This window comes from Hemiscyllium ocellatum, chromosome 10, assembly GCF_020745735.1.
Source record: "Hemiscyllium ocellatum isolate sHemOce1 chromosome 10, sHemOce1.pat.X.cur, whole genome shotgun sequence".
NCBI lineage: Eukaryota > Metazoa > Chordata > Chondrichthyes > Orectolobiformes > Hemiscylliidae > Hemiscyllium > Hemiscyllium ocellatum.
The window spans coordinates 111,932,291-111,952,671 of NC_083410.1; the positions used below are offsets into that span (position 1 = coordinate 111,932,291).

At 48.4% G+C, this 20,381-nt stretch overlaps 1 protein-coding gene across 1 annotated transcript in view; it reads left to right on the forward strand.

Moving 5' to 3' along the window:
* The first annotated feature begins 2,116 nt into the window (after nt 1–2,116).
* LOC132819909 (ras-related protein ORAB-1) overlaps nt 2,117–20,381 on the forward strand; it is a 29,030-nt gene continuing 10,765 nt past the window's right edge. The window contains exons 1-2 of the mRNA XM_060831875.1: nt 2,117–2,400; nt 12,044–12,116. Coding sequence (XP_060687858.1) covers nt 2,378–2,400; nt 12,044–12,116 — 96 coding nt within the window. The 5' untranslated portion in view covers nt 2,117–2,377. The remainder of the gene's footprint in view (nt 2,401–12,043; nt 12,117–20,381) is intronic.

Below are 20,381 nucleotides of genomic sequence, written 5' to 3' on the forward strand. Positions count from 1 at the left end.
GTGCTGGAAAGCACAGCAGGTCAGGCAGCATCCGAGGAGCAGGAAAATCGACATTTCAGGCCAAGGTGATGGGGGAGGTGTGGGTGCAGGTTTTGCAATGCCTGTGGTGGCAGGGGAAGATGCTGGGTGGGGAGGGTGGGCTGCTAGGGGGTGTGGACCTGACCAGGTAGCCGGAGAGGGAACGGTTGAAACGTGCTGTGTAAGGATGTCTGGTGAATTTCTGCAGTGCATCTTGTAGATAGTACATCCTAATGTTACTGACTGTTGATGGTGGAGGGATTGGATGATTGTGGATGTGGTGCCAATCAAGCAAGCTACTTTGTCCTGGATCGTGTCAAGTTTCTTGAGTTTTGTTGGAGCTGTACCCATTCAGGCAACTGGGCAGTATTCCATCACACTCCCGACTTGTGCCTTGTCGATGGTGGATAGGCTGTGGGCTGTCAGGAGGTGAGTTACTCTCCAAACTGTTCCTAAGGCTCTGATGTGCTCTTGTAGTCATCAAGTTTATGTGAAATTGGGTTTCTGGTCAATGGTAACCCAAAGGATGTTGATAGTGGGGATTCAGTGATGGCAACATCATTGAACGTTAAGGTGTGGTTTATCCAGTTTAGAAAATTTGCCCATCTATTGGGAGATAATGGTCTTGTCATAGAGTCATAGAGATGTACAGCATGGAAACAGACCCTTCGGTCCAACCTGTCCATGCCGACCAGATATCCCAACCCAATCTAGTCCCATCTGCCAGCACCCGGCCTATATCCCTCCAAACCCTTCCTATTCGTATACCCATCCAAATGCCTCTTAAATGATGCAATTGTACCAGCCTCCACCACATCCTCTGGCAGTTCATTCCATACACATACCACCCTCTGCGTGAAAAAGTTGCCCCTTAGGTCTCTTTTATATCTTTCCCCTCACCCTAAACCTATTCCCTCTAGTTCTGGACTCTCCGACCCCAGGGAAAAGACCTTGCCTATTTATCCTCTCCATGCCCCTCATAATTTTGTAAACCTCTATAAGGTCACCCCTCAGCTTCCGACGCTCCAGGGAAAACATCCCCAGTCTGTTCAGCCTCTCCCTATAGCTCAAATCCTCCAACCCTGGCAACATCCTTGAAATCTAATAATCCATAGACACAGACCAATGCTCTGCAGACGTGGGCTCAAATTCCCCTCATGTCACATATTGAAAGATGAATCATTTCAAATCTGGTAAAATACCCAGCCTTATGGTGAGCATGTAACCATTGCTGATTGGTGTAAAAACCCAAAACAAAGAAATTGCTGAAGAAACAGACCCTTCGGTCCAACCTGACCATGCCGACCAGATATTCCCAACCCAATCTAGTTCCACCTGCCAGCACCCTATGACTCTATGAGACTATAAACCAGGTCTGGCTGCATCTGTGGAGAGAACAACAGAGTTAACATCCGAGTCTGGTACGACTTCTTCAGAACTGGAAGGTGTATTTTAATCTTCTGTATTTCTAGTATCCACCGTCTTAAGCCTTTATTTGAGCTGCATCAAAACGATCAAGGGAACAAAATCTGTATGACCCTGACCCAGTCGGGGCCTCCAGGTGAATTCAGACCCAAAGCTATGTGAGTGATTCTTAACTGCCCTGTGAAAAAGCCATTCAGTCTAAGTGGTGATTATGAAGAGGAATAAAATGTTGTGCCACCCAAATCCTAATGGATGAATTAATAAAAAAAATGAAAGTATTGTTATGCAAAACAGTTCTAGGATGTTTTCTGTGCTGTACTTCTTCAGTTCCCAATAGCCCCAGTCTCTCACACACACACACAGAGACACAATGCCATTGTGAACCCTCCCATTGCCCCCACTCTGTCTCCTTCCTGGCCAGCTCAGGCTGCCACGTGTTCACCGATGACGCAACCCGGTTGTCGGGGTGTGGGAGGGAAGGGTGGAGGACCGCGGGCATGCGCGAGGGCGAGGCGCGGGGAGAGGCTGCCTGCGCACGCGCGGCGCCGCTCCGGGGGGTGAGCGCGGTGCCTTGTGGGGATTGGAGTCCGCTGTCGGGCGGGTCCGGGCGGGCCGGCGCCCGCTGACGTCATGCGCCTACAGCTCCCAGCAGGCGGCGGGATCGGCGGCCGGGCTTGTTATTTCCTGGTCGGAGCGGTCCGCCATTTTGGGCAGTGAGTGAGGAGCGATCCGGAGGGAGAAGAGGGCCGCTCCCCTCCGTCACCACAGCGAGGAGAGACAGCCAGACACAACCGCAACCGCCCGAGCGCTGGGGGAAGGGGAAGGAGAGGAGAGGCCAATCAAAACCTTGGAGCCGACAGACAGAGAATTAGAGACAGAGATATATATAGAGAGAGGGCACGCAGTTGTAGCGGAGCGGGGGTGCCAGAGTGAGATGTCAACCATGAATCCCGAGTAGTAAGTGTCGCTTCTCTCTCTCTGTCGGTGTCGGTGCACGGGCACCGGCTCCCCGGGGCCTAGCGGCTGCAGTGCAGCGGAGCCGCCTTCCGGAGGGAGGGAGGGAGGCCGGCCGCCAGGAAGGAAGGGCCCCCCATCCCCCATCCCCCCCCATCCCCCATCCCCCCCCCCCCCGCGGGCGGTGAGAGTCACCAGGGGGAGGGGGAGGGAGCGCCTCAACACCGGGGCTAGGCCCCAGGGAGACCCCTGTACCCCCCCCCCCCCCGTCACTCCACCGGAGGCGTAGGGCGGGGGCAGGGGGCCACTGAGCAGGCCCCGCCTCTTCCCTTCAGCTCCCCGCATAGATCCTCCCCCTCCATTCCCCCTCTCCCCCCCCCCCCTTTCCCCATCTCCCCCCCCTTTCCCCATCTCCCCCCCCTTTCCCCATCTCCCCCCCTTTCCCCATCTCCCCCCCCTTTCCCCATCTCCCCCCCCTTTCCCCATCTCCCCCCCCTTTCCCCATCTCCCCCCCCCTTTCCCCATCTCCCCCCCATTCCCCATCTCCCCCCCATTCCCCATCTCCCCCCCATTCCCCATCTCCCCCCCCATTCCCCATCTCCCCCCCTTTCCCCATCTCCCCCCCTTTCCCCATCTCCCCCCCTTTCCCCATCTCCCCCCCTTTCCCCATCTCCCCCCCTTTCCCCATCTCCCCCCCTTTCCCCATCTCCCCCCCTTCCCCATCTCCCCCCCTTTCCCCATCTCCCCCCCTTTCCCCATCTCCCCCCCTTTCCCCATCTCCCCCCCTTTCCCCATCTCCCCCCCTTTCCCCATCTCCCCCCCTTTCCCCATCTCCCCCCCTTTCCCCATCTCCCCCCCTTTCCCCATCTCCCCCCCTTTCCCCATCTCCCCCCCTTTCCCCATCTCCCCCCCTTTCCCCATCTCCCCCCCTTTCCCCATCTCCCCCCCTTTCCCCATCTCCCCCCCTTTCCCCATCTCCCCCCCTTTCCCCATCTCCCCCCCTTTCCCCATCTCCCCCCCTTTCCCCATCTCCCCCCCTTTCCCCATCTCCCCCCCTTTCCCCATCTCCCCCCCTTTCCCCATCTCCCCCCCTTTCCCCATCTCCCCCCCTTTCCCCATCTCCCCCCCTTTCCCCATCTCCCCCCCTTTCCCCATCTCCCCCCCTTTCCCCATCTCCCCCCCTTTCCCCATCTCCCCCCCTTTCCCCATCTCCCCCCCCTTTCCCCATCTCCCCCCCCTTTCCCCATCTCCCCCCCCTTCCCCATCTCCCCCCCCCCCCCCCCCTTTCCCCATTTTCCCCACCCACCCCCCCCCTTTCCCCACCTTCCCCACCCACCCCCCCCCTTTCCCCACCTTCCCACCCCCCCCCCCCTTTCCCCACCTTCCCCACCCCCTCCCCCCCTTTCCCCACCTTCCCCACCCCCTCCCCCCCTTTCCCCACCTTCCCCACCCCCTCCCCCCCTTTCCCCACCTTCCCCACCCCCTCCCCCCCTTTCCCCACCTTCCCCACCCCCTCCCCCCCCCTCCCCCCCTTCCCCACCCCCCCCCCCCTTTCCCCCCCTTCCCCACCCCCTCCCCCCCCCAGGGCGGGGGCAGGAGGCCACTGAGCAGGCTCCGCCTCTTGCCTTCCCCATCTCACTCCCCCACTCCCCCACACAGCCCCTTCCCCCATCTCTCCCCACCCCCTTCCCCCATCTCCCTCCCCACCCCCCCTTCCGCAACTCCCCCCCCCACCCCCCTTCCCCATCTCCCCCCCCACCCCCCTTCCCCATCTCCCCCCCCACCCCCCTTCCCCATCTCCCTCCCTTCCCCATCTCCCCCCCACCCCCCCTTCCCCATCACCCCCCCACCCCCCCCTTCCCCATCACCCCCCCCTTCCCCATCACCCCCCCCACCCCACCCTTCCCCATCACCCCCCCACCCCCCCTTCACCATCACCCCCCCTTCACCATCACCCCCCCTTCACCATCACCCCCCCTTCACCATCACCCCCCCTTCACCATCACCCCCCCTTCACCATCACCCCCCCTTCACCATCACCCCCCCTTCACCATCACCCCCCCTCACCATCACCCCCCCTTCACCATCACCCCCCCTTCACCATCACCCCCCCTTCACCATCACCCCCCCTTCACCATCACCCCCCTTCCCCATCACCCCCCCCACCCCCCCTTCACCATCACCCCCCCTTCACCATCACCCCCCCTTCACCATCACCCCCCCTTCACCATCACCCCCCTTCCCCATCACCCCCCCCACCCCCCCTTCCCCATCACCCCCCCTTCCCCATCACCCCCCCTTCCCCATCACCCCCCCTTCCCCATCATCCCCCCCCACCCCTCCTTCCCCATCACCCCCCCACCCCCCCTTCCCCATCACCCCCCCCCCCCCCCCCTTCCCCATCACCCCCCCACCTCCCCTTCCCCATCACCCCCCCTCTCCCATCTCCCCCCCCACCCCCCTTCCCCATCTCCCCCCCCACCCCCCTTCCCCATCTCCCCCCCCACCCCCCCTTCCCCATCATCCCCCCCCACCCCCCCCTTCCCATCATCCCCCCCCACCCCCCCCTTCCCTATCACCCCCCCCCACCCCCCCTTCCCCATCATCCCCCCCCCTCCCCATCATCCCCCCCACCCCCCCCTTCCCCATCATCCCCCCCACCCCCCCCTTCCCCATCTCCCCCCCACCTCCTCCCTTCCTCCATTCCCCCAGTTCCCCCTCCCCCTTTCCCCAGTTCCCCCTCCCCCTTTCCCCCTTCCCCCTCCCCCTTTCCCCCCTTTCCCCTTCTCCCCCCTTCTCCCCCTTTCCCCGTCTCCCCCCGTTCCCCCCTCCCTCCCTCCCTCCCTCCCCCCCGTTCCCCCTCCCTCCCTCCCCCCCGTTCCCCCCTCCCTCCCTCCCTCCCCCCCCGTTCCCCGTCTCCCTCCCTCCCTCCCCCCCCCCGTTCCCCGTCTCCCTCCCCCCCCGTTCCCCGTCTCCCTCCCTCTCCCCCCCCCGTTCCCCGTCTCCCTCCCTCTCCCCCCCCCGTTCCCCGTCTCCCTCCCTCTCCCCCCCCCGTTCCCCGTCTCCCTCTCCCCCCCCCGTTCCCCGTCTCCCTCCCTCTCCCCCCCCCCCCCCGTTCCCCGTCTCCCTCCCCCCCCCCCCCGTTCCCCGTCTCCCTCCCTCCCCCCCCCCCCCCCCGTTCCCCGTCTCCCTCTCCCCCCCCCCGTTCCCCGTCTCCCTCTCTCCCCCCCCCCCCCGTTCCCCGTCTCCCTCCCTCCCCCCCCCCCCCCGTTCCCCGTCTCCCTCCCTCCCCCCCCCCCCCCCGTTCCCCGTCTCCCTCTCCCCCCCCCGTTCCCCGTCTCCCTCTCTCCCCCCCCCGTTCCCCGTCTCCCTCCCTCTCTCCCCCCCCCGTTCCCCGTCTCCCTCTCCCCCCCCCGTTCCCCGTCTCCCTCTCTCCCCCCCCCGTTCCCCGTCTCCCTCTCCCCCCCCCCGTTCCCCGTCTCTCTCTCTCCTCCCCCCCCCCTTCCCCTGCCTCTCTCTCTTCCTATTTTCCCTTCATTTCCTGCTTCTCTCCTCTTTTCTAATGATCTCTCCCTTGCCACGCTCTCTCTCTTTCTTATCCACGAACTATCCTCCACCCATACCCTCTCCACCATTACCCATTTTTTTGTCTAAGGGCTATTGGCTGAAGCTGTGTCATTTGAATTGTTATAGATCAGTTGCGGTGTATTTGAATGGCAGTGCAAACTAACTGATGGCATTCTATTACCCTCTCCCTTATACCAGCATTGTGAATTGCCTTGTCCTGTTCCTGTCAGGCTGCCTCATGGTATGCTGAATAGCCTCTTCTCCCCCCACCCCTGTCCAACTCTGAAGTGGAGAGTCTGCTGTTCCCACAGTCCTGTTTGCTGTTTTGTCCTGTTTCAATTCTTTTCAGGCCTGATTTTGCATGGTATTTTTTTCCTCAATTCTGGACACTCCTAGATGTTGATCTTTACAGTTAATAGAATATCTTTTGGAAGAACTGTGCAGTTGGTAAAGGGCTTTTGGCATACTTTCCTGACCTATTCTAATGTGATCCGCCCAGGATGTCAGGTGTCTGTCACGTGGACCTTGCGAACTAATGAACACTCAGCATAAGCGCTCTGGAATGTCACTTCTGTTTGTGCAGCTGAAGAGTCATGTTAATGCTTTATAATAGTTTAATAATTCAAAACTAGTGAACATACATTCAAATTGACTGACATTTTGTAATAATTTTGTTGGCCATAGGGCCACTTTATACAAATTGCAAGTCAGTGACAAATGAGAGAGACTGGTTCATCCCAGGCTTTGTTTTCAATGGGCCTGAAATCGCAGTGCTTCATGTCTGGTCTTGCATATAATGACTCCTACACAGAGGATGACAGATCAGCTTCTTGAAAGGAACCAGTTAGGAAACAATTTCTAAATTGCTTAAGCACTTTTAAGCAATCTACGTATAACTTGAGCGAAGGCCTTTCAGTTGGTATGCTTCAGTTCATTGTGAACGAATGACAGCCTAAGTGAGGTTTGCAAATATCCTATATTTATGTAATAACATTTATCAGTGTAAATTACACAAAACATAACGCTTCAGCTAACAACAATCAGTCAAGATGTATTTGGATTTGAGGCTGGTTTCATCTGTGGTACTTGTGACAACTCAGCAACCATCAGTGCATGCAGTGAGCTGTTTAGTCTAGATGATATGTAAATTCTGTTGTGGGGGCTTCAAACTCTTAACCTTGTGTAATAATATTTCGATTGAAGTGCTGCCAGCTGAACGAAGCACACGTTTGTGCTATTAAACCTTTTGATGGTTTTGCTGCAACCTTTTCGCATCACTATGCCAATCTTCACTCTGGCTCAGTGCATCTGCTGCAGAAACCCTTGTCCCTTTTTGTTTCCAGACTCAATAATTTCTGTACTTTCCTGGCTGACCTCTTGATTTTCGTGTTTCAATCCTGAACTCATCCTGAACAATCCTGAACTGTCTATTGGCTGATTTGCAGCAAGTCCCACTCATCCATTATTATCTCATTAACTTTTCCAGACACACAAGCGCTTTGCTTAAAATTCTCATCCTTGTCTTCGCAACCTTATCTATAACCAACCCTAATCCTCAGAACGCTTCATTCCTCCAACCTTGACCTTGAGTATCCCCACCCCCACAAAGTCATGATATTTGCACTTGGAGGCTTTGGAATTCTATTGCAAACCCACTTCTCTTTTTCTGTCTTTAACATAGTCCTCAAAATATTCCTCTTTGACCAAGCATTTAATCATCCATTCTCAGATTCCTTCTTTCAACTCAGTGTCAATATTGTCTGATTGCTCCCCTATATGTTACCTCAGAATATCTTGCTTCATGGCAGCTGCTATATACATGCATGCTGCCAGAATCTGAATTTGAGATCATTCCTTGCATTTGTGTATACTTGTGATTTCAAATTGTATATTGCTAATCTTACTGATGAAATAATGCAGTTAAAAAAAAATAGTGCAATATTTATTGAAGTAATAACATTTAAATAACCGATGCTCCAATGAATATAGCGAAACACAAGTTGGACATGTTCACATAACAAAAGTGTTTTACTTTCATGTACTATCATTGTTTTTTAAAAAAGTAAGCAGTTGGAGGCTTTACACGTTGAAGCAATTACTTTTTAAAACTGATCCATTTTGAACAGTAACTGAAATATTTATTTCAAAATACTGTACTATATTTTGTAAATGAACAAACTTTTATATTGATCTGAAAATGAGTAATTGACAAAATTGCTACTTCACTTGAGGTTAGTACATACAGTTATGCCACTTGCAACTGTATCGCATTTGCACAAGACCTACTTGCCACCCAACGCTATATGACATCGTGGATTATATTTAAAAGCCTCAAAGTACACTCCCAAGTCACCTGAGAGAATCCAAACTGACTTGGCATATGTTGAGCTAATGCTTGAGGAGCATTGGCTAATATTGTCATGTGGATCTGTGATGTAATATGAGACTTCTGCACAGTGGCTGGATATCTTTGACAGTATTGGAAAAGATTTATTTGTGTTTGTTTACTGAATACAGCCAGTCTGAAGTTAGTCATTATTCTTTTGTCCTGGTGATCGGGGTAATTTGTTCCATGTTAGTATTACACACTATATATCAGTTAGCTCATTTTAGAATATTTGGGGTATTTTGTATTCTGGAGTAGCTTGGCTGAGGGTTCAAATGAGGATTGCAAATGGTGTTGTGACTTAGTTTCAGGATTTGTACAGAAGGTTGGCAATTACTGAATGTACATGTCTGTCATTTTAAACAATGTCAAATGCAAGCAAGTTATTTGCTTGACCACAAACCTGAGAGTTAAGGGTACAACATATTTCAAATCTAAGTAGATGACACAATTGAATCATACGTTTTGCAGAGCTAGTGAAGTTGGTAAAGCACTTGAGCAATGCAGAATTAAAAGTAGAATGTACAACTAAAATGAGTGTACACAGGTTTTAATTATATCATTTATAAATCCTAGAATGTGAACTTTGTTGTCTTTGTTTTTGGATATGATTTCTAGAGGATGAAATATGCAGAAAGTTGGTTTGAGCAGCTATTTCTGATCTGTTGTGAACAAAAGACAAGGACACTAGCAAATTTCTATTTCACTCAAGTCTGTATTTTTGAGGTGAATGAATAGTTGATATCAAGTCAGTGTTTGCTGAAAGTCTAGTTTTGCGTTTTCCACCCCTTTCTCCATCTTTTTCTTTCCTGCCAACTCAGTCTATGTATCAAATTGTTCTTTAAATTAGTATGTTTCTGAACTGTGAAAGCACAACTATAATAAATGCAGGGGTTATTACAAGTCTAATCTGGCTCGTTCTCAATGAAGCAAGGTCCAGATTTGCTCCCAGTTAGCTCCATCCACGTCACTGTGGGATATGATGCAAACCAAACAGCAAAAACTAGTGCTGGAAGCAGTCAATCCCAAAGTGTCTGGCAAAGAAAATTCTCTGAAGGGAAGGAGTTTGGGGTAGACACTGAGAAATTGAGAACAAAGGGGTCACCGTCTAAGTATAAGGTGCCAGTCTTTTAACGCTGAGATAAGGAACATCTCTTCCTGAAAGTAAATGTTAGTAATTTGTTGCTCCAGGGAGATACGATGCTCCATCAGAGTGCTTTTAAGGATGGGATTGATAGATTTTTGGTGTCTGAGAATCATGCGCTGTGGGGAGTAGGCAGAAAAATGGTGTTGAAACCCAGTATCAACTGTGGTTGTGTTGAGTGGTGAGACTTGAGGTCATGCAGATTGAGTGAATGTGTTCAACAAGGTGATGGTGTAATCATCGTTGCCCTTTCCCAGCATAGAGGATACTACATTGTGAACAGTAAATGGTTATTTCACCTGGAAAGGAGTTGGGTCTGCCCTTGAGCAGTGGAAAGGGAGAGGGTGAAAGATCAGGTATAGCATTTTCTCTGCATGAGAAGGATCTGTGGGATGGTGAAGGAATGGTCATGGTGTTTGAAGAATGGACAAGGGAGGATAGGGAATTGAAATGGGGATGGGGACGTGTGGGGAGAAGATGCATTCAGTGCTGCCATTGTGCTGTAATGAGGGAAATTTGTAGCTTTTAATCTATTGAATTACAGTGGCTGGTGGATAGAATAGGGGAAGTCTGGATGGAGGAGAAAGGGTCAGAAGTGTAGTACAGAGAAGGGAATTCTTGGTTGATGAAAAACATGTTGGAAGCACTAATTAGGAAAGGGGCATTTGCTGATCCTGAGATGGTGTTTATACATGTAGGTGACCAGGGCACTCCACCTGCATTTCCCAAATGTACTGTGACAACCTATTAGCCTCCTGGCCTAGACCAAGTTTTACCTGGATCAGCAGTGCCCAGTGATGTACTTCACACTGCTCACCAAAGCAGAGTTTTGCCAAATGTGTGCTACTCAAATGTAATAATGTATATATTCTAGACCAGAGTTTAAAAATGAGCTGGAAAAACACAGCAGGCCAGGCAGCATCCGAGGATCAGGAGAATAGACGTTTCAGGCATAAGCCCTTCCTCAGGTCGGGGCATGGATAGGGTAAATAGGGCAAAGTCTTTTCCCTGGGGTGGGAGGGGGGTAGTCCAGAACTCGAGGGCATGGTTCAGGGTGAGGGGGAAAGATATAAAACAGGCCTATGGGGCAACCTTTTCACAGAGGGTGGTACTTGTATGGAATGAAGTGGCAGAGGCTGGTACAATTGCAACATTTAAGAGGCATTTGGATGGGTATATGAATAGGAAGAGTTTGGAGGGATATGGGCCGGGTGCTGGCGGGTGGGACGAAATTGGGTTGGGATATCTGGTCGGCATGGACGGGTTGGACCGAAGGGTCTGTTTCCATGCTGTACATCTCTATGACTCTACATATAGAAAGCAGGTCTGGTAGCATCTGTGGAGAGGGAAACAGTTAAGGTTCCAAGTTTGATATGACTCTTCAAGACTGGATTATTGATACAGGTGACTTAAAGGGCCATTTTAACATCAGATTATTTCAAGTGCAGATGCATGATTCTTCATGGCTGCCAAATAAACTTCCAATCTTTCTCATTCTCAGTTTTGAGTACATTACTAATTTAATGTTGAGTTTTCTTCCAGAAGTTGTCCTTGTTCAAAGGGCATGGAAGAAACCTGAGAGACTCATGTTAACGATGTAAACAAGAAAAGGCTCATAACATTACCCTGGGTCGGATACGCGGCAGGAAAAATTGATTATTTATGAATGGTTCCACCACAACCCTCCATTAGAATCATCTGTTTTCCACCAACCACAGTACATCTTAGAACTCAGGAATGTAGTTTTGATACAGAGTCCCAGCCTTTGGAAAGTGTTTGAGGTAAAATGTTGGTTTAAATTTCTGCAATCTTTAAGCATGTTAATTAGTTGAAATATTTCATTGAATGAACAATTTCATCAGTAACACTCTGCTTACCAGTGCTAGAGAGGTGTATGAGGGCATAAGGTGTAGCTAGTAGAAATTTTAACTTTTCAGATAAGTACTGAGTTCATCTCTCCTGATATTTCCTTTGGATCGATGTTCACTTAGTTTGACTTCAAGTGAAACCTCTTTTTCTCTCTTTACTTCACTTCCCTTCTTTAAAATGTTCCTTTAAAGCTCTGGGCCTGAATTCTATGCCAGCATGTATTTTATAATGTTCATTATAGCTCATGTGAAGCATTTGGGCCTTCTATGATCTTGAGGTATTGGATAAACAGTTGTGTATCTGATGTTAGGATGATATTCTACATTAAAGGCATTGAAGATCTTGGTCCTCTTTACTTCCCCCATGTGCAGAGTGACACTGGAAAGGATATCAATTCCAGTTGAGATGCTGTTGGGTATGGCTATCTGACAAAGTATCCAGTGAAGCTAAGTCATTGAATCCTATTATCGTAAGATGCTCAGGTGTGGCATGAATAATAATTGAGAAGTAAGGCAGCAAATGCACAATTGTATTTGGGTGACAGAGTTCTATTTTTATGCAGGTACAATTATGAAAGATGACACTCTACAAATGACTATTTTAGCCATAATATATTAAAGAATCTCAAGTCTCTGGTGTAATCTTTGGCAAATCTTTCTCTTCTCTTTTACCTATTTCAGTGACTATTTATTCAAGCTGCTGCTGATTGGAGACTCCGGTGTTGGAAAGTCTTGTCTCCTCCTTAGATTTGCAGTAAGTATAGCATTATTCTTTGATAATTTGCTGTCAATGTTTTATACCAGCTTTATGACTGACCTGTTGTTGCATACACTTTTTACATCCGAAGGTTCACTTTGCAAAGGTACCCTGGTAATACATTTTAATACACATTTACCTCTCCCAGGTATGGATTCACTCTAAATAGTTATCATGGTGACAGAGAATCAGTACAGGAAGTGACTGGTCCATGCCACACCCACAATTATACATTTGATATCATAGAATATGCCATTCAGCCTGTTGAGTCTACACCAACCCTACCTAAGCATCTGACTCACCCTAACCCTGCATTTCCCATGGCCAGTCCACCTAATCTGCGCATCTTTGGGCAGTAAGAAGAAACTGCACAAACCTAGGGAGAAAGTCACTCCAGGGTGGAATCAAGCCTGGGCACCTGATGCTGAGAGGCAGGAGTGGTAGTCACTTTGCCGCTAATAGAATAAAGTGAAAACCCACAAGCTCCCTTATAATTAGTCCTTCCAATTTGAGTTGTATCTGAAGAGAGTATTCTGAACTGTTAATGGTTTGAAGTTCTTGGGTTTCAAGATTGGTCATCTGCTAGAAGACAGTTGTGTCTCCTTTCTTGTACTGTTTATCTCCCTGAAATCAGTAAGCTTTGTACAGTAAAGGAGAGGTTGCATCCAGAGTGAGACACAGCCAGAGTATATAGTTCAGAGAAATTGGAAGCACTGGGAATTTGGAACAGAGGGGAAGAGGTGCTTTTTGTATTTTTTTGTCTTATAGCTTATAAGGGTTTTTAACAGGATAAACTGAAGCTCAGGATCAGAGGGCCAGCACAAAAATTGTGACATCCCAGGAGAACTAAGCTCACTCGTTGGCGATAGCTACTAATTTGACTGACTATTATTAGTTACTTTCAGATTGAACGTAAATAAGGGAAATATTTACAGGCTTACAACTAAATGACTAGTATGAAATCTTTAAAAGTCAAATTAAGTACTTATTAAATGAAATAGAGGTGCAATGTATAAAAAGGTAGACTAGGGCTGAAGGAATCCTTAGGGAGCAGTCACTATAATATGAAAGAATTCACCCTTCAGTTGGAGGAGAAGCTGGAATCAGATGTAACAATATTACAATTGAGTAAAGGTAACTACACACGTTTGAGGGAGGAGGTAGCCTGAGTTAATTGGAAGAGAAGCCTAGTTGGAAAACCGTGAAGCGGCAATAGCAGGAGTTTGTGGGGTAAAGAAGAAGAAACAGACAGAGGGAAGAATGAGAGAACCGTGGCTAATAAGGCAAGTCAGACAGCATAAAAACAAACATGGAGAAAGTGAGGACTGCAGATGCTGGAGATCAGAGCTGAAAATGTGGTGCTGGAAAAGCGCAGCAGGTCAGGCAGCATCCAAGGAGCAGGAAAATCGATGTTTTGGGCATAAGAAGGGCTTATGCCCAAAACGTCGATCCTCCTGCTCCTTGGATGCTGCCTAACCTGCTGCGCTTTTCCAGCAACACACTTTTCAGCTTAAAAACAACATTTAATGTGAATATTTCTGGAAACCCTTTTAAAAGCCAGCAAATAGCTTTAAAATAGCAATAAGGCGGGAAACAATGAAATGTAAGAGAAAGCTAGCTATTACAGCATTCTTTTTAGATATTGGTCTGCTGGCAAATGAGGCTGGATAGGTAGTAATGGGGAACAAAGAAATGGCAGAGTGGAAGACACCAGCAGTGTGTCGGGGCAGAAATGAGAGTATTCGCCATCGCTACGGAGAAGGTGCTATGGAAGCTGAAAGGTCTGAAGGTGGATAAATCACCTGGATCAGATGGATTGCACCCAGTAATTCTGAAAGAGAGAACAGAGGAGATTGATCTTACAGCAATCACTGGAGTCAGGGAGAGTCCCAGAGAACTGGAAAATTGCTAATGTAACATCCCTGTTTCAGACCCTAGGGATGACAGGAAACTATAAGCTGGTTGGTCTGACGTCAGTTTTTGGTAAGATTTTAAAACCCGTTTCAAAATGAGATTGCAGAGTACTTGGAAGTGCGTGGTAAAATAGGGCTGAGTCATAGAGATGTACAGCATGGAAACAGACCCTTCAGTCCAACTCGTCTATGCCAACCAGATAGCCCAACCCAATCTAGTTCCACCTGCCAACATCAAATCCCTCCAAATCCTTCCTATTCATAAACCCATCCAGATGCCTTTTAAATGTTGCAATTGTACCAGCCCCCACCATTCCACCGGCAGCTCATTCCATAAATGTACCATCCTCTTTATAAAAACAAGCCGCCCCTATTTTTTATATCTTTCCCCCTTCACCCTAAACCTATACCCTTTAGTTCTGGTCTGCGCCATCTCAGGGAAGAGACTTTGTTTCTCTTATCCATGCCCCTTGTGATTTCATAAACCTCGATAGGTCACCCCTCAGTCCCCGACTCTCCAGGGAAAACAGGTGGCTTTGTCAAGGGAGGTTATGCCGAACAGATCTGTTAGAATTCTTTGAAAAGGCAATGAGCAAGTTCGAGAAAGGAGAACAAATCAATGTGATCTACTCAGAATTTCAGAAGGCCTTTGTTATGGTGCAGCACAGGAGGTTGCTCAGTAAGAACTCATGGTGTTCGAGGCAAGGTCCTGGCATGGACAGAGGATTGGCTGACTGGCAAAAGGAGGCTTTTTCAAGTTGGTGACTAGTGGAATATCATGGGCTAGTGTTGGGACCCACAGCTATTCTGGTTATATGTTAACAACTTGGACGAAGGAACTGAGGGCGTTGCTCATCTTGCAGTTGTCACAAAGATGGAGGGAGTGTTGTGGAAGCAGGGAAGGCTGCAAAAGGACTTCAATAAGCATGGAAAGTGGACAGACAAGTGATAGATGGAATACAATGTGGGAAAGTGAGTGTTTATGCACTTTGATAGGAAGAAAAGTATAGGCTATTTACTCAGTGGGAAAAGGCTTTGGAAGTCTGAAGCACTAGTAATCTTGAGAGTCCTGGTTCAGGACTATCTCTTAAAGTTAACATGCTGGTTCAGTTGGCAGTTGGGAAGGCAAATGCAAAGTCAGCATTCGCTTCAAGAGGACAAGAATTCAGGAGTAGAAATGTATTGCTGAGGCTGTATATGCTGTGGCTGGACCATGCTTGGAATATTGAGAGCCTTTTTGGACCCTGTATTTAAGGAAGGATGCCATTGGAGGAGTTTCAGAGGAGATTTACAAGTATGATCCAAGGAATGAAGGGCTTGTCAAATGAAAAGCATTTGAGGACCCTGGATCCGTATTTAATGGATGTACAGGATTGAGGGGGAGATCAGATAGAAACGTACAGAATACTTGATTGAGTGGACATGGAGAGTATGTTTCCACTGGTAGCAGAGACTAGGGTGGTGAATCTGTGGAGCTCATTGACACAGAGGGCTTTTATAGATCTGGCCATTGAAAAAGAGAAGTTCTTGATTAGTAAGGGGTTCAAGGGTTATGAGGCGAAGGTAGGAGAATGGGGTTGAGAAACATTCCAGCCATGATCAAATGGCATAGTTGACCTGATGGACTGAATGGCCTAATTCTGTGCCTCTATCTTATGGCCTTACTCCTTTCCTCCACCCCAAAAACACCCCTCAAAACGGAGAGGCAAACCAAGGCAGCCTCAGCTGGGCTCTTGTTATCCTGTGCTGATGTTTGTACCTGTTACCTTCGGTTTTTAGATTAGATTACTTAGCGGTTTAGTAACATTGTGCAGTAAAATAATTAAAGTGATGAGAATTTGGTGTAATTGTAAAAGTAAAATGAATTGATTTCTCACAAATGATGTGGCAGTCAATGGGGAGTATGGTTGAGGGCAAGGAACAAGCCTTCCTTCAGAGAGGGTTTCAAAACTGACTGGCTAAACTGTTGCTGCTTGGAAAGGAAAGTATTGCAAGGGTGTGGATTTAAAATCCTCTGCAAATATGGCAGGGGTGATTTATGAAGTATGTGATGTGGGACATGTTTGCTACTAGGTGTAACTCAAAGCCCAGATAGTTTGGTAGTGGTGAAACCTGGCTATCTTGATGCTCTTCACTGTAATTTCATCAATCTTCCAAAATGAAACACTCCTCTCATGCAGTGTTCATGTTGGTGTCTAATTGTGAATGAATCTTGAGAAACAGGTTTTTGTTTACAAGTATACATTTGCATTTCAGTTTTAATTGACTATCTGCAAAAGAGATTAACCATTTTGTCATCTGAGAATGGAGACAGTGGATGGATGAATTTCAATGGAACCTCTTTGAAATATATTGATCCCGATAGTCATGTCTCCCTTACTTATGGAACCTGTTCCTATGTGGTGGAAGGTAGCATAAGTGATGGGGTGTAGTGCTATAATTTAGTGCTATAATAGTGCTGATTACCTTGGTAATGTAGCTCTGCTTTGGGTTTTGGATTCTGACATTTGCTGTTCTCAGTCAGGGTGTTTTTTTGGAGAGGAGGGGGGAAGGTGGAAGGGTAAAAAATGAGGTCTGCAGATGCTGGAGATCACAGCTGCAAATGTGTTGCTGGTCAAAGCACAGCAGGCCAGTAAGCATCTCAGGAATAGAGAATTCGACGTTTCGAGCATGAGCCCTTCATCAGGAATAAGAGAGAGAGAGCCAAACAGGCTAAGATAAAAGGTAGGGAGGAGGGACTAGGGGGAGGGGCGATGGAGGTGGGATAGGTGGAAGGAGGTCAAGGTGAGGGTGATAGGCCGGAGTGGGGTGGGGGCGGAGAGGTCAGGAAGAGGATTGCAGGTTAGGAGGGCGGTGCTGAGTTGAGGGAACCGACTGAGACAAGGTGGGGGGAGGGGAAATGAGGAAGCTGGAGAAATCTGAATTCATACCTTGTGGTTGGAGGGTTCCCAGGCGGAAGATGAGGCGCTCCTCCTCCAGCCGTCGTGTAGTTGTGTTCTGCCGGTGGAGGAGTCCAAGGACCTGCATGTCCTCGGTGGAGTGGGAGGGAGAGTTAAAGTGTTGAGCCACGGGGTGATTGGGTTGGTTGGTTCGGGCGGCCCGGAGGTGTTCTCTGAAGCGTTCCGCAAGTAAGCGGCCTGTTACCCCCGGCTCCACACCCCCCACCAACCCAACCTCCACCCCCGGCACCTTCCCCTGCAACCGCAGGAAATGTAAAACTTGCGCCCACACCTCCACACTCACTTCCCTCCAAGGCCCCAAGGGATCCTTCCATATCCGCCACAAGTTCACCTGTACCTCCACACACATCATCTATTGCATCCGCTGCACCCGATGTGGCCTCCTCTATATTGGTGAGACAGGCCGCTTACTTGCGGAACACTTCAGAGAACACCTCTGGGCCGCCCGAACCAACCAACCCAATCACCCCGTGGCTCAACACTTTAACTCTCCCTCCCACTCCACCGAGGACATGCAGGTCCTTGGACTCCTCCACCGGCAGAACACAACTACACGACGGCTGGAGGAGGAGCGCTTCATCTTCCGCCTGGGAACCCTCCAACCACAAGGTATGAATTCAGATTTCTCCAGTTTCCTCATTTCCCCTCCCCCCACCTTGTCTCAGTCGGTTCCCTCAACTCAGCACCGCCCTCCTAACCTGCAATCCTCTTCCTGTCCTCTCCGCCCCCACCCCACTCCGGCCTATCACCCTCACCTTGACCTCCTTCCACCTATCCCACCTCCATCGCCCCTCCCCCTTGTCCCTCCTCCCTACCTTTTATCTCAGCCTGCTTGGCTCTCTCTCTCTTATTCCTGATGAAGGGCTTATGCTCGAAACGTCGAATTCTCTATTCCTGAGATGCTGCCTGACCTGCTGTGCTTTGACCAGCAACACATTTGCAGCGGAAGGTGGAAGGGGTTTAGAAGTTGGGCATGGTGAACAAAGTAAAAGGCAAGACACAGCTGCTAGTTTTTGCCCTGTTTGCTAGTTAGTGGATGAGGGGGAATTATTGGGGCCACGCTTACTGCAATGGTCACCCTCAATGATTTCTGAGCCATTTTCCTAGTTGTAAATGGGGAGTATGGGAGGGGGTAGGTAACGAACCTTTCTTGATTGAGGTTTTCAAAACTGAGTGGACTGCTAGAGTTGAGAAAGAGAAACTGTTCCTACTCATAAAGGAAACATCTGCAAAAGAGGCAGTGTGAATAGTTAGTGATATATTGAACAAATCTGGATTGTTAAGACTTTCACCTTCTAGAATGCAGGTTTTGGTTCATTAGTATGTAAATCCAAGAACTACTTTTAAGTCACTTTTTCAAAATAACTTAAGATTTAACAATTCAGGTTTGTTCAGTATATCACTGAATGACACTAAATGTTTGCTATAAATTGTGTATTACTGTCTTATACTCCACAGCCACCTGATGAAGGAGCGATGGACTATAGCCTGGTGTTGTGATTTTTAACATTGTCCTATTTTTTGCGTATATTGTAGCTTGCCTTGGAGTCATGGTGTGAGCTCGCTATTTTCCTACCTTCTCCCATGGACAAAAATTTGGGATATGAGAGTAACTGTCCCATCTTTTTGTATCAAGCACAATTAAATCTGAAATGTTTCTTTTGCCTTGTTATTCCTCCAAGGGTTGTAGCTGTATAACACTGCACACTGTTTACAGATGAATGATGAGGTTTCTAGTGTGTTTTGTTTGGATTGAAAACTTTCATTGTTGCATGTTGTTTGCCTTAAGTTTCACAAACAGAGAATCTGTGTGTAAATTTAATATGTCGAACTGCAATCAGACTTCATGTCTGCTAACTTTATTCTTTCACTCCTTTGTACTATCTCAGCACAGTTTCCAAAATATTTAATTTACTTCTCATAATAGAAGACTTTGCAACTAATTTTGAGTTGCATTAATTCTTGTGGCTGGTAAAAGTTGGGCCAAATAAGATTTATTCTTTTCTGTCTGCTTGGGATAGTTTGTAAAGGAGGGAGAGCATGTTGATAATGCACCGTGACAGCCTAGGTTGGAAACTGGCAGATAAAGGTAGTAAATTACAGGTTTGTAATTTCTTAACTGTGTTCAAGTATCCAGTGCAGTGCATCCCAAGTGTTCCCCGGCTATGAACCCTGGTTGTGGCTTGGAGACAGTTGCAAGCCCTCAGTGGGGTGCTGAGAGCAGAGCTATGTCAGAAGTGAAACCTGGCTGTTACAACTTGGTCAGAGTTCCATAGTTGAAAATGTGTTGCTGGAACAGCGCAGCAGGGCTTTTCCTGAAGAAGGGCTTATGCCTGAAACGTCGAATCTCCTGTTCCTTGGATGCTGTCTGACCTGCTGTGCTTTTGCAGCAACAAATTTTCAGCTCTGATCTCCAGCATCTGCAGCCCTCACTTTCTCCTCAGAGTTCCATAGTGCCCATTGCTGTCTCAGAGCTTTGTACCTCTGAAATTTCAGCTCATGTCCTCACTTGGGATCCTGACCTCACTGAAAATTTGAAAGCATTAAGCATGTAACTTTTGGTTCATGATGATTTATCTAATTGTTTTCAGAAATGTTCATATTTGCAATTTAGCTTTTGAAGGGTGGAATGGTTAGGAAGTGGGCAAAATAAGAGGAAATGTAAGCTGTTCCCCATTTTCCCCACCAATTAAAATCTTTGCCAGTTGGTTTTCTTGCATAAAAACTGTAATCTGAGCAGAAAAACTAAATTGGTGGCTAAACTGGGAACACTCCTGTTTGTTCAGATTATGCTCCATTGTGTGTCTTAAACAGCAAGGCAACTGATCCACACGGAGTTTGGAGTGGGGAAAGTTGAGGAATTTCTATGGTAACTCAGGACTAGCATGTAAGTTGATATGTCATACATGGATGCAGTGTCCTGAATCCAATTAAAATGCCTCAATTGGAAATATGAAAACTGTTGTATTCAACAGTATTAAAAAGGAACAATGTCACACAAGTCCCAACACACAAACCAGCCAACGCTGAAAGGTAGGGAGACGAGTGATTTTTTTTAAACAATCCTTAGTCTGATCGATGATGTTCTTGTTGAGTTGCAATAGAAGAGTGCTGTGCTGACCTTTCACACCACTCTACTTGCCTTTTTGAGAGCTAAATTAACCAAGCTGTCACAAGAGGAAGAAGCAAATGTGCCACACCCAGCATTTGCATTTTGTGATGTTTGTTATGTCCCTCCTTCCAACTGGGGGCAGGCTGAAACTGCATGTCAGTTTGAAATTGAATCAACCTTATTCTAAAACATTGTGCATTGTTCCTGTTGCAGCTGGGAGCACTGTTTCAGGAAACTCTTGCTGCATAAGTGCTGTCCCGAATTGTCTCACTTCTAG